The sequence below is a fragment of the Rutidosis leptorrhynchoides genome, chromosome 2 (genome assembly GCF_046630445.1).
Source record: "Rutidosis leptorrhynchoides isolate AG116_Rl617_1_P2 chromosome 2, CSIRO_AGI_Rlap_v1, whole genome shotgun sequence".
NCBI lineage: Eukaryota > Viridiplantae > Streptophyta > Magnoliopsida > Asterales > Asteraceae > Rutidosis > Rutidosis leptorrhynchoides.
This window is the reverse complement of record NC_092334.1, coordinates 453,564,245-453,578,990: the sequence shown is the minus strand read 5'-3', so window position 1 is coordinate 453,578,990 and position 14,746 is coordinate 453,564,245. Positions and strand designations below refer to the sequence as shown.

General features: G+C 31.5%; 1 protein-coding gene across 1 annotated transcript; it reads right to left on the bottom strand.

Annotated features, from left to right (window-relative positions):
* Positions 1-1,005: 1,005 nt before the first annotated feature.
* Positions 1,006-2,093, bottom strand: LOC139889290 (uncharacterized). Its single transcript, XM_071872252.1, has 3 exons — positions 2,053-2,093; positions 1,851-1,933; positions 1,006-1,739 (listed from the first exon to the last, which is right to left on the bottom strand). Exons 1-3 carry the CDS (start codon positions 2,091-2,093, stop codon positions 1,006-1,008), a joined length of 858 nt encoding a protein of 285 aa, XP_071728353.1.
* Positions 2,094-14,746: the final 12,653 nt, after the last annotated feature.

Below are 14,746 nucleotides of genomic sequence, written 5' to 3'. Positions count from 1 at the left end.
AAATACACCATATACATACATGTATAATTACTCCACTCACCTTAACAATTTGGTGACGATTTTATAATTCCGCAAGCTTCAAAGCATAGTACCTAATATAATAAATACTCCATTAACATACAAACTAGTTGGACTAAATGCCAACAATTTACACATGTGCATTCAGTGACTTAATTTCATTAAATGCCCCATTTACTAAAACCGTCATTTAAGGTCAAGACCCATCATCAGTCACTAAAAGCTAGTGATTAAGGTCTAACAACACCGTCTTACCCAAACTTATGACATTTCACACCCATCTTGCCCAACTAGGTCAACAATTACTCATTTAATCACTTTAATACACCTATTTCGGGTCTTCCACAAACCCTCCTAACACTCATTTACTAAAAATTTAGGTGTGCTAGTAATTGCTAACCAATTTATGTTCATACAACCCAATTAATACTTTAAAACCCTAGGTTAGTTACTATTGAGTCTACATGACTCAATCTTACCCAAGAACACCCAAAATCGCCAAACATGGGTTTTATGTTCACCATTTACCCAAACCCTAACCCTTACACAAAATCAAAGTAAGTAAATTAATGTTAGAACGTACCACTACAACTAAAACGTAGCTAGAGAGGAGATGAACAACTTTATAACTCGAGCTAAGACTCAAAACTAGCTCCTTTTTCCTTTGCTTGAGCTTTCTCACACAAGAATCTCACACTCTCTCTCTCTAAAATTGAAGTGGATAGGATGAGGTTATTGGAAATGGAGTGAATGACACCCCAAGATCTGACCTACTGGCCTCAAACTCGTCCACAACTGAAATTACCAAAAAGCCCATCAAAATATCTAATTAAAATAAGCAGAACCCGGCTACAGTGAGGAGTGCGCCAGGCGCACCCCTATGTGTGCGCTGATCGCACCCAGCCCAGATCACTCTCCGACCTCTGTTTTAATATACAAAGTCACCCACACTTCATGTACCATAATTACACTGCTGTATAATTATTATTAGGGTCTTACATCTTCATAAGCTTTATCTTTTGCAATTGTTACGGCCTTCTTTGCTTCTCTTTTAGCTTCTTTATATCTTTCTTCTACCCTAGTTCTCTCTGCAGGTGTCCCTTCCCCAAAAGTAATGAGCTCCCTAAACCTCGTCTGCTTTAACGCGACTTTCGTTTGGACATCGTCACTAAGCCACCAAGACTCTCTACTACTCTTATGGGCTCTCGACATCCCTAATGCCACCCATAAAGCTTCTTTTGCCACCTCTCTGATAGTGGACACCATGCGGTTCCATATCTGGTCTACATCAGTAGGGGCTACGTTATCCCCTTCTACACTCAATCTATCAACCACAGTCGCTCTAAAAGTCTCTGCCTTCACTCTATGTAGGTTCTTCCAAAGGATTCTATGTTGCAGAACTCTGGCCCTCCTGCCAACTCTTCCCCGGGTGACTAAGTCCATGATCAACAATCTATGCTGGGAGGAGCACGTCAAGGCTGGAAGGACCTTACAGTCCCTACATGTCATAAGTTCCCCTTTACGAAGGAGAAAAAAGTTAATCTGGGTGCGACGACCCCCGCTATGAAAAGTGGCTAACTGAGCATCCCTCTTCTTGAAGAAAGAGTTTGCTACGACCAACTCGTGGGCAATGGCAAACTCAAGAATTGAGCGCCCTTCTTCATTTCTAGGACCAAACCCAAAGCCCCCATGGGCTCCATCGTAACCTTCTGCCTCCCCTCCTATGTGTCCATTCAGATCACCCCTATAATCAGTCGATGATCGGCAGGGCACCCCCTCACTACCTCATCTAAAAATTCCCCAAAAAATATTCTTTTCCGCATCGGTTAAACCCGCATGAGGTGCGTATGCGCTAATGACCGTGAAAGTCTCCTCCTTAATAATTAGACTAACCGACATAATCCTATCGCTAAACCTACCCACATCAACAACGTTATCCTTATGTAGATTTCCCAAAAAGATTCCTACCCCGTTCCGTGCTATCCTAGAACCCGAGTACCACAACCTATAGTCCTTAATATCTACCGCCCCTACACGCTTCCATCTAGTCTCTTGAACACACCATATGTCCACATTACTCTTAAGGAAGGTATTCACGAGCTCAATCCTCTTGCCCGTCAAGGTTCGTATATTCCAACTACCCACTCTAATCCTACTAAGGAGGACATGACCTCAAGTTTAACGACCCTTCAAAGTACACTTGACGACCATCGTTATCTTGGTCCCACAGCTTGATCATAACTCTAAATGAATTTAATAAATAACCTTGCATTCTTTATTTAAAAATGATTTCCTATAATGGAAACGTACCAAAATATGTAAGTTTAGAAAAACTATACATAAATACTTAACCAAAAGTTGACCAAAACAAAGTTAACAAACACCTACAATTTAATGTATCAAAATAGAATGCAAGTTAATGTTTAACAAAAGCTGCCATCATAAATATGCAGAATCTCTAAGCACAGCGGAAACAATCAATCATGAACCTGAGAATAAAACATGCGAATAAACTGTCAACAAAAATGTTGAGTGAATTATAGGTTTAATATTGCAAACAATATTTAATTTAAACCATAAAAATTTATGTTTGCAAACATAAAGACTCATCTTGGACCACAAAATTATATGCTCGAAAACATATAAAAACATTATTCCATTAACCCGTGAGCCGCCTGGTAATTCACTTAACAACTCCTTACCCTTAACAAAAACCAATATAACAATATACACTGAACAGGTGTATCTTCCAAAATACGAAGTACTAATACATTCCGTCTGTAACTGCTAGCGCGACTAGCACGAAATGGGGCTGTCAGGCCCGATTGATCTATCCATAGGATTCGCGTTCACCAGCAGAAACCAATGATTAAAATTACCATATTAGGGAATATTTTCGTTCGACTCACAGTGAATAATTTAAACCAAATTCCACTTGTTTCCAATATGTAAATAAATTGCATGTATTCTCATCCTAAAAGATTTAAAATAGAAAAATGGGACTATAACTCACCTTAACGTAAACGAAGCAACAACACAAAAATGCGACAGCAAATGGTAAAGTGATCAAGAATGATCACAACGCCGACCTATAAATAAAGCAGGTCGATATAAATAACTAACTTAGGTCAATTCTTAGTATGATAACTATAGTACTTGTTGTAAATAAGCATAGAACAACACTCAGTATGTTTCAGTATGATTAGGACAGCGTATAACACATACTTTCTATTTTTAGAAAGTTTCTATTTTTGGAAAGTTTCTATTTTTGGAAAGTTTCTATTTTTGTAAAGTTTCTATTTTTAGAGAGTTTTCTTAATTAGAAAAGTCAACAAAAGTCAACTGAAAGTCAAAGTCAACCGAAAGTCAACTCAAAAGTCAAACTTGGTCAACATTGAAATTAAAGTGTAAATTATATTAATAATATAAGTTAGTCAACATTGAAATTAAAGTGTAAATTATATTAATAATATAATTTATAATGTTATTTAAAGTCATACATGTATAATCATGTCATATCATAAGTTTAATTAAATTAATTTGAATTATTAAAGTTAACATAAGTTTAAATGATATATTTAATATAACATAGTATTTAATTAATTAAATAAATATTAATCATAACATAAGCATTATTAATTAATAATAAATTTTTAATCATATCATAAGTATTATTAATTAATAATGAATTATTTATCATATCATAAGTTTTAATTATAATTATTAAACCATAAGTATTTAATAATTAAATTTATAATTAAATAATAAGTAAGCCTTATAATAAATAAATAAATAAATAAATAATCTTTATTATAAGTCTTGATATAATAATCTCATAACATAAGTTTAATACTTATCATAAGTATTTCATTAATAATAAAAGTATTATTAATCATAAGTTTAATTATAAGAATAATTAAATCATAATATAATTATTAAATGATATAATAAAAATATATCATATGTCTTAATTAAAAATAATTACTTTTATATCATAAGTAATTAATTATAATGCAAATCATTATTTATAACATAAGTTTAAATTTTATAACCATAAGTTTAATTAAAAATTCGCCGGGTCATAACTTGAGCCTCGGGTGTCGGTTTTTGAGGAATTTTATATATATCTTCGTCTAACCAACCAAACCGAAACATTAGTGCACTCAATAAAACCCTAAGATCAGTTCATGGGTTGTAGAGAACAGCCATGAACCAACTAAATTCTTTAATCCGATTTAAATCTTGTTTTAGCCATTCTGGGTGATCCGTGGCTCGGATTTCGATGACCCGAACATGAATGTTCATCCAATCATCAATTCTAACCCAATGGTACACCCTAAAGGCTCCAAAAATGGTCAAAAAGTCGGACCCTATCTATTCATACATGCTTTTACATTCCAATTTCAACAAAATACAAAAACAAGCATAACTTTTGATCCGAAACTCAAAACAACATGAATCCAAAGCCTAAAATTATTGTCTTGATGAGAGGAACTTATCTAATCACTTTATTTAACCAACAACATAAGTTAAGTGTACTGATTTTAACATTATATAGGCTGTCCACTTTTTGATCATCCGAAAACACATGAAATCGAGCAATTTTACGCATAATAACAACAATACAATCACACACAAGTACTATAACATCATCATACACATAAAATCAGTAAAAATAATTGAAATTGAAAAATTTAGGGTTAGTTTTTATACCCTAATCAAAAATCAAGAAGAAGGATGTTGAAGATCGCGAGATGGAGAACCCGTATATGCAATTGATCTTTATAGATGATGAACAATTGATATGTTGATGAAGAAAATAGAAAATGATGATTATGAGGTTGTAGAGTTCATGCAAGATGAGAGGAGAAGAGAAGAAGCCTTTAGGTTATGATTAAAATGAATGTAGTAGTGAATTTTTGACTAAAAGGCACTAGTATGCAAAAATTACAAATTACCCCCTCTCTAAAGAGGATCCGGCCAAAAATGGGTAGAGTGGGCCCCTTAGTGGGCCAATTTTGTTAAATGACTAATAGATTTTGGCACGAATGCCCGAACGAAGCCAGAAACGCGAAAATGCTGTTACGCGATTAAATCTTCGGAGGAATCACGCACACGCGAAAAATAAAATATAGAAATACTTTATATGCTCATATGATATAAAAATATCATAATTAAAATAATTTGGATTCAAAAATCTCAAAAGTCTAACCGTTGGTTTGAAAACCGAAATGATTCGCCGGATAGAAATCCACGACAAGTAGAAAAGTACGATTTTAAATACGAATACAAATATTCATATAACACATAATATATAATATATTTTTACTAAAATAATAATATAAGTCATAGAAATGACGTGGCACGAATAAAAATTAACGGACGTTAAATAACAAACGGTAAAAGATAACGGAAATAATAGGGTCGTGACAGTACCCTCCCATTACAGAAATTTCGTCCCGAAAATTAAGCAGGTGTAGGGTTGACTCTGTAGTGACCCAAACTTTTCCATGTTTATATATATTTAATGAATTTGATATTTACATGATTAAGTGTTTCCAACATGTTAAGCAATCAAACTTGTTAAGACTTGATTAATTGAAATAGGTTTTATATAGACAATTGACCACCCAAGTTGACCGGTGATTCACGAACGTTAAAACTTGTAAAAACTAAATGATGACATATATATGGTTATATATATAGTTAACATGATATTATGATAAGTAAGTATCTCATTAGGTATTTTAACAATGAGTTATATACATAAAAATGAGATTATTGAATTAAGAAACTCGAAAACTATATATATATAACGATAATCGTTATAACAACGTCTTACTAAATACATATGAATCATATTAAGATATTGATACACTATGTTTAATCATGATAAATGATAAGTAATCATGTCATTAATTATATTAACAATGAACTACATATGTAAAAACAAGACTACTAACTTAATGATTTCGAAACGAGACATATATGTAACGATTATCGTTGTAACGACATTTAATGTATATATATCATATTAAGATATATTAATACATCATGATATCATGATAATGTAATAATTTAACATCTCATTTGATATAATAAACAATGGGTTAACAACATTTAACAAGATCGTTAACCTAAAGGTTTCAAAACAACACTTACATGTAACGACTAACGATGACTTAACGACTCAGTTAAAATGTATATACATGTAGTGTTTTAATATGTATTCATACACTTTTGAAAGACTTCAAGACACTTATCAAAGTACTTCTATTTAACAAAAATGCTTACAATTACATCCTCATTCATTTTAATCAACAATTCTACTCGTATACGCTCGTATTTGTACTCGTACAATACATAACTTCTAAATGTATTTACTATTGGTATATACACTCCAATGATCAACTATTAGCAGCCCATGTGAGTCACCTAACTATGTAGGAACCATCATTTAACATCTAGTATGAAATATCTCACAAAATAACAAACTAATAGAGCCTATATGGGAACCCCATATTCACGTGAAAGAGCTCACACACAAACACATTTTCATTTCAACTTTCATGCATCAAACTACTCTCTCTCAAGTGTTCTTCCATTGTTCTAAGTGTTCATCATCATCTTCATCAAAATCTAGCTCAATCTAGTTCATAAATCCATACATAAACCAAGTTATAAAACAACTACTCAAGAACACACCAACAACACTTTCAAGTTTGCTAGCTTACTTCCAATCTTGCAAATCCACTTTGAGATATCATCCAACCTCAAGAAATCTTTCTTATTTACAGTAAGATATCTTTCTAATATAAGGTAATACTCATATTCAAACTTTGATTCAATTTCTATAACTATAACAATCTTATTTCGAGTGGAAATCTTACTTGAACTTGTTTTCGTGTCATGATTTTGGTTCAAGAACTTTCAAGCCATCCAAGGATCCTTTGAAGCTAGAACTATTTTTCTCATTTCCATTAGGTTTATCCACAAAACCTAAGGTAGTAATGATGTCCATAACATCATTCGATTCATATATATAAAACTACCTTATTCGAAGGTTTAAACTTGTAATCACTAGAACATAGTTTAGTTAATTCTAAACTTGTTCGCAAACAAAAGTTAATCCTTCTAACTTGACTTTTAAAATCAACTAAACACATGTTCTATATCTATATGATATGCTAACTTAATGATTTAAAACCTGAAAACAAGAAAAACACCGTAAAACCGGATTTACGCCGTCGTAGTAACACCGCGGGCTGTTTTGGATTAGTTAATTAAAAACTATGATAAACTTTGATTTAAAAGTTGTTCTTCTGGGAAAATGATTTTTCTTATGAACATGAAACTACATCCAAAAATCATGGTTAAACTCAAAGTGGAAGTATGTTTTCCAAAATGGACACCTATACGTCGTTCTTTCGACTGAAATGACTACATTTACAAAAACGACTTGTAACCTGTATTTCTGACTATAAACTTGTAGAGACCCGTACTAATCCATCCGGATGAAGTCCATATTGATTATAAATGATTCACAACAGTTGATTACATCGCGAGGTACTTGACCTCTATATGATACATTTTACAAACATTGCATTCGTTTTTGAAAAGACATTTTGAAAAGACAATCTTTCATTACATCGAAAGTTGACGACAGACATACCATTTCATAAAATATCCAACTATAATTGACTTATTAATAATCTTGATGAACGCAACGACTCGAATGCAACATCTTTTGAAATATGTCATGAATGACTCCAAGTAATATCTCTAAGATGAGCAAATGCACAGCGGAAGATTTCTTTCATACCTGAGAATAAACATGCTTTAAAGTGTCAACTAAAAGGTTGGTGAGTTCATTAGTTTAACATAAATAATCATTTCCATCATTTTAATAGACCACAAGATTTTCATTTCTCATAAATATACGTCCCATGCATAGAGACAAAAATATCATTCATATGGATTGAACACCTGGTAACCGACGTTACCTTAATGCATAGAATATCCCCAAAATAGAACCTCTCGTCTGTATAATAAACTCGAAGTACTAAAGCATTCGTACCCCGAATGGGACTTGTCAAGGTCCATAGATCTATCTTTAGGATTCGAGTCAATCAGGGGCCATTTCCCTAAATTCTTTGGTTACCAGACTTGAAGGGTGATATTCGGTTAATAATCCAACCATAGAATGTAATTTTTAAGTACTTGTGTCTATTTCGTAAAATATTTATAAAAGCAGTACAAGTATTCTCAGTCCCAAAAATATATATTGCAAAAGCATTTAAAAAGGGAGTAATGAAACTCACCATACTGTATTTTGTAGTAAAAATACATATAACGACATTAAACAACTGAACAATGCAGGGTTGGCCTCGGATTCACGAACCTATATCATTTGTATATTTATTAATATACATAATTGTAATCGAACACATATATATATAAATTTATTAGTTATATCCTTTTTATATTAATAATTATATATATAAATATATATGTTTCTTATATTCATTTTATTCGATAAAAATAATAATTTTCGTTATGTTATATGTATTAAATATATCATTCGTATATTAATGACAGTAGTTATAATAATACTAAAAATAATATTATTAGTGATAAAAATGTTTATAATATTTAATATTATTAATAAAATAATAATGTTAATAGTTCTATTAGTAATAAGATTAATGATAGTGAATGTAAAAATATTAATTTTTATTGTTATTGCTAATTATGATAATGATAATTATAATACTAATTATAATACTAGTAGTGATAAGGATTATATCGTTTAATAATAATTAAATTGTTAGTTTTCTCATATATATTTATATCTATCTTAATAACTTATACTTGTAATTAACTTTATAATAATTAATATTTTAATGTTTATGATCATCATCATCTTATTCTTAATACTATCGTTATACTAATACTTCTTACTCCGTATTATTACCTCTTGGAGGATAAGAATTTATCCATTTTGTCGTTAGGCTTACATCCTAAATGTATTAGAAATCATACTAATCAAAATTTTAACTTTTTAATAATTTTAGTAACAATTAATCATGATAATAGTAAAACTAAAAAAAATATAATAAGTGTACATAGATTTTATATTCATAACAATAATATTAACAATTAACAATCTTTTAAACAATTTAATATTGATAATAATAATCATAATAATAATAATAAATGTAATAATATTAATAATAATAATGAATAATAATAACATAATAACAATAATCAAAATTCAAACTACCTTTAAATAAGCTCCATATTAAAAAGAATGTCCCAAGCTGGGCTCGAACCCACGACCTCACGCTCACCCCTCAAGTACTCAAACCACTCCTCCGTCGCCTGTTTTTCTGGTATTCACTGTAGTGACCCGAACTTTTCCATGTTTATATATATTAATTGAGATTGATATTTACATGATTAAATGTTTCCAACATGTTAAGCAATCAAACTTGTTAAGACTTGATTAATTGAAATAGGTTTCATATAGACAATTGACCACCCAAGTTGACCGGTGATTCACGAACGTTAAAACTTGTAAAAACTATACGATGACATATATATGGTTATATGTATAGTTAACATGATTTTATTATAAGTATATGTATCTCATTAGGTATTTTAACAATGAGTTATATACATAAAAATGAGACTATTAATTTAAGAAACTCGAAAACGATATATATAACGAATATCGTTATAACAACGTCTTACTAGGTACATATGAATCATATTAAGATATTGATACACTTGGTTAATTATGTTAAATGATAAGTAAATATATTATTAAGTGTATTAACAATGAAATACATATGTAAAAATTAGACTACTAACTTAATGATTTCGAAACGAGACATATATGTAACGATTATCGTTGTAACGACATTCAACTGTATATATATCATACTAAGATATATTATATATCATAATATAATGATAATATAACAATTTAACATCTCATTTGTTATAATAAACAATGGGTTAACAACATTCAACAAGATCGTTAACCTAAAGGTTTCAAAACAACATTTACATGTAACGACTAACGATGACTTAACGACTCAGTTAAAATGTATATACATGTAGTATTTTAATATGTATTCATACACTTTTGAAAGACTTCAAGACACTTATCAAAATACTTCTACTTAACAAAAATGCTTACAATTACATCCTCGTTCAGTTTCATCAACAATTCTACTCGTATGCACCCGTATTCGTACTCGTACAATACACAGCTTTTAGATGTATGTACTATTGGTATATACACTCCAATGATAAGCTCTTAGCAGCCCATGTGAGTCACCTAACACATGTGGGAACCATCATTTGGCAACTAGCATGAAATATCTCATAAAATTACAAAAATATGAGTAATCATTCATGACTTATTTACATGAAAACAAAATTACATATCCTTTATATCTAATCCATACACCAAAGACCAAAAACACCTACAAACACTTTCTCAATTGATCTCTCTCAAGTTCTATCTTCAAGTTCTAAGTGTTCTTCATATATTCTACAAGTTCTAGTTACATAAAATCAAGAATACTTTCAAGTTTGCTAGCTCACTTCCAATCTTGTAAGGTGATCATCCAACCTCAAGAAATCTTTGTTTCTTACAGTAGGTTATCATTCTAATACAAGGTAATAATCATATTCAAACTTTGGTTCAATTTCTATAACTATAACAATCTTATTTCAAATGATGATCTTACTTGAACTTGTTTTCGTGTCATGATTCTGCTTCAAGAACTTCGAGCCATCCAAGGATCCGTTGAAGCTAGATCCATTTTTCTCTTTTCCAGTAGGTTTATCCAAGGAACTTAAGGTAGTAATGATGTTCATAACATCATTCGATTCATACATATAAAGCTATCTTATTCGAAGGTTTAAACTTGTAATCACTAGAACATAGTTTAGTTAATTCTAAACTTGTTCGCAAACAAAAGTTAATCCTTCTAACTTGACTTTTAAAATCAACTAAACACATGTTCTATATCTATATGATATGCTAACTTAATGATTTAAAACCTGGAAACACGAAAAACACCGTAAAACCGGATTTACGCCGTCGTAGTAACACCGCGGGCTGTTTTGGGTTAGTTAATCAAAAACTATGATAAACTTTGATTTAAAAGTTGTTATTCTGAGAAAATAATTTTTATTATGAACATGAAACTATATCCAAAAATTATGGTTAAACTCAAAGTGGAAGTATGTTTTCTAAAATGGTCATCTAGACGTCGTTCTTTCGACTGAAATGACTACCTTTACAAAAATGACTTGTAACTTATTTTTGTGACTATAAACCTATACTTTTTCTGTTTAGATTCATAAAATAGAGTTCAATATGAAACCATAGCAATTTGATTCACTCAAAACGGATTTAAAATGTAGAAGTTATGGGTAAAACAAGATTGGATAATTTTTCTCATTTTAGCTACGTGAAAATTGGTAACAAATCTATTCCAACCATAACTTAATCAACTTGTATTGTATATTATGTAATCTTGAGATACCATAGACACGTATACAATGTTTCGACCTATCATGTCGACACATCTATATATATTTCAGAACAACCATAGACACTCTATATGTGAATGTTGGAGTTAGCTATACAGGGTTGAGGTTGATTCCAAAATATATATAGTTTGAGTTGTGATCAATACTGAGATACGTATACACTGGGTCGTGGATTGATTCAAGATAATATTTATCGATTTATTTCTGTACATCTAACTGTGGACAACTAGTTGTAGGTTACTAACAAGGACAGCTGACTTAATAAACTTAAAACATCAAAATATATTAAAAGTGTTGTAAATATATTTTGAACATACTTTGATATATATGTATATATTGTTATAGGTTCGTGAATCAACCAGTGGCCAAGTCTTACTTCCCGACGAAGTAAAAATCTGTGAAAGTGAGTTATAGTCCCACTTTTAAAATCTAATATTTTTGGGATGAGAATACATGCAGGTTTTATAAATGATTTATAAAATACACACAAGTACGTGAAACTACATTCTATGGTTGAATTATCGAAATCGAATATGCCCCTTTTTATTAAGTCTGGTAATCTAAGAATTAGGGAACAGACACCCTAATTGACGTGAATCCTAAAGATAGATCTATTGGGCCTAACAAACCCCATCCAAAGTACCGGATGCTTTAGTACTTCGAAATTTATATCATATCCGAAGGGTGTCCCGGAATGATGGGGATATTCTTATATATGCATCTTGTTAATGTCGGTTACCAGGTGTTCACCATATGAATGATTTTTATCTCTATGTATGGGATGTGTATTGAAATTTGAAATCTTGTGGTCTATTATTATGATTTGATATATATAGGTTAAACCTATAACTCACCAACATTTTTGTTGACGTTTTAAGCATGTTTATTCTCAGGTGATTATTAAGAGCTTCCGCTGTCGCATACTTAAATAAGGACGAGATTTGGAGTCCATGCTTGTATGATATTGTGTAAAAACTGCATTTAAGAAACTTATTTTGTTGTAACATATTTGTATTGTAAACCATTATGTAATGGTCGTGTGTAAACAGGATATTTTAGATTATCATTATTTGATAATCTACGTAAAGGTTTTTAAACCTTTATTGATGAAATAAAGGTTATGGTTTGTTTTAAAATGAATGCAGTCTTTGAAAAATGTCTCATATAGAGGTCAAAACCTCGCAACGAAATCAATTAATATGGAACGTTTTTAATCAATAAGAACGGGACATTTCAGTTGGTATCAGAGCGGTGGTCTTAGAGAACCAGAAATTTGCATTAGTGTGTCTTATCGAGTTTGTTAGGATGCATTAGTGAGTCTGGACTTCGACCGTGTTTTCTTTAAAAATGATTGCTTAACATTTTTGTTGGAAACTATATATTATTAACATGTATATATTATGTGATATATTAATCTCTTAACATGTTTGATATTGTGTGATAGATGTCTACCTCTAGCACAAATCCCATTGACTCATCTAATAATAACGAAGAGTCGAATATATATTGGACTGATTCACAAGTTCCCGAAGAAGAACCGGAAGAAGAATCAGAACCGGAAGAAGAATCAGAACCGGAAGAGGAGGAACCGGCGGGGGAAATAATAAAACGGTTAAGTAAAAGAAAATCCTCAACCAACCGACCAAGGTTAATTATGGTCAAGGGTGTTTCCGCCAAGGAAGCAAAATATTGGGAGGATTATCAATTCTCCGATGAATCAGATTCCGACGAGAATTCTGATGATGTTATAGAAATTAGCCCAACTGAATTTAAAAAGGCAAAAGAAAATAATAAGGGAAAGGGCATAAAAATAGAGAAATCTAATTCCAACCCCGATGAACTTTATATGTATCGTCAACCCCCGAAGCCCTTAAGTTGTAACAATGACCCGGGAACCTCTAAACCACCAGGTTTTTCTAAACCGTTGTGGAAAACGACAGCTCGTATTAGGGGAACATCATATATCCCTAGAAACTTGGCAAAACGAACCAAAACCGAAGAAGAAGAAACGAGCGAGTCGGAATAAGATAGTTGTATTCGTGTGGTGTAATATATGTAATATTGTGTGCTTATGCTTTATGATATATGTAAAACTTTCTTGTATTAATAAGTATTTTTTTTATGAATCTAAGTCTTGTCTATTTTACAGTATAAAAACACAAAATGGATAGACAACCCAATATTTTAAGAGACCTACCCGGAGACATGATTGATGAAATCTTGTCTAGAGTCGGTCAGAATTCTTCGGCACAACTATTTACGGCGAAATCAGTTTGTAAGACATTCGAAGAACGTTCCAAGAATGTCTTGGTTTATAAGAGACTTTCGTTTGAAAGATGGGGGATATCACATTGGGAAACCCATAAGTTACGATGTGTTTACTTTAACGCATATATTGCGGGGAACCCAAATGCTATTTTACGCAACGGGATAAGAAATTATTTTGACTCAATGTATCCGAATATAGGGCTTCATGATTTAGAAAAAGCGGCTAATATGCAACATAAAGAAGCATGCTATGCTTACGGGTTAGTAATGTTCGCTTCTCACTAAAGTGAGAAAAAGAACATCGGGCTACAACTATTAAAAAAAACGTTCCCACAAGTGACGGAGTCGGTAATTGGGGTAAGAAATGAGGTTTTTAGGTTATTACGAGACTGTTGGTCATTACGTAACCCTCGTCCCTTTGACGACGTTACAACACGCTGTCATATCAACGTCCATAACGGTTATGTTCCATAAGACCAAGGATGGGAAGTAGTCCTAGTAAAACCAGAATGCATGACTTGTTTCTGGACGTATGAATTACGTGTCTTTATTGCCTTTGCTGAACGACTTGTGTACTAGCTAGAATTATCGTCACAACTATCTTGTATCAAAGTTATTGTGTGCTATATTTCATGCTTTATGTAAAATAAGCGGTATTGTAAGTTTGTAAAATATTGTATAAAAGTTTGAACGCGAAATATTATTATAATCAGTTTTTCATATAGAATTATAGTAGTTGAATTGTATATTAGCTACTAAGTATGAACTTAACGGGTAGGTACTACCCGAATTTAAACTTATAAAACGCTAATATGAAGAAAAAGCTTTTATAAATGAGTTCATATTATGCTACGAAATACTATTAACTACTCTTAATATTCTGTATGAT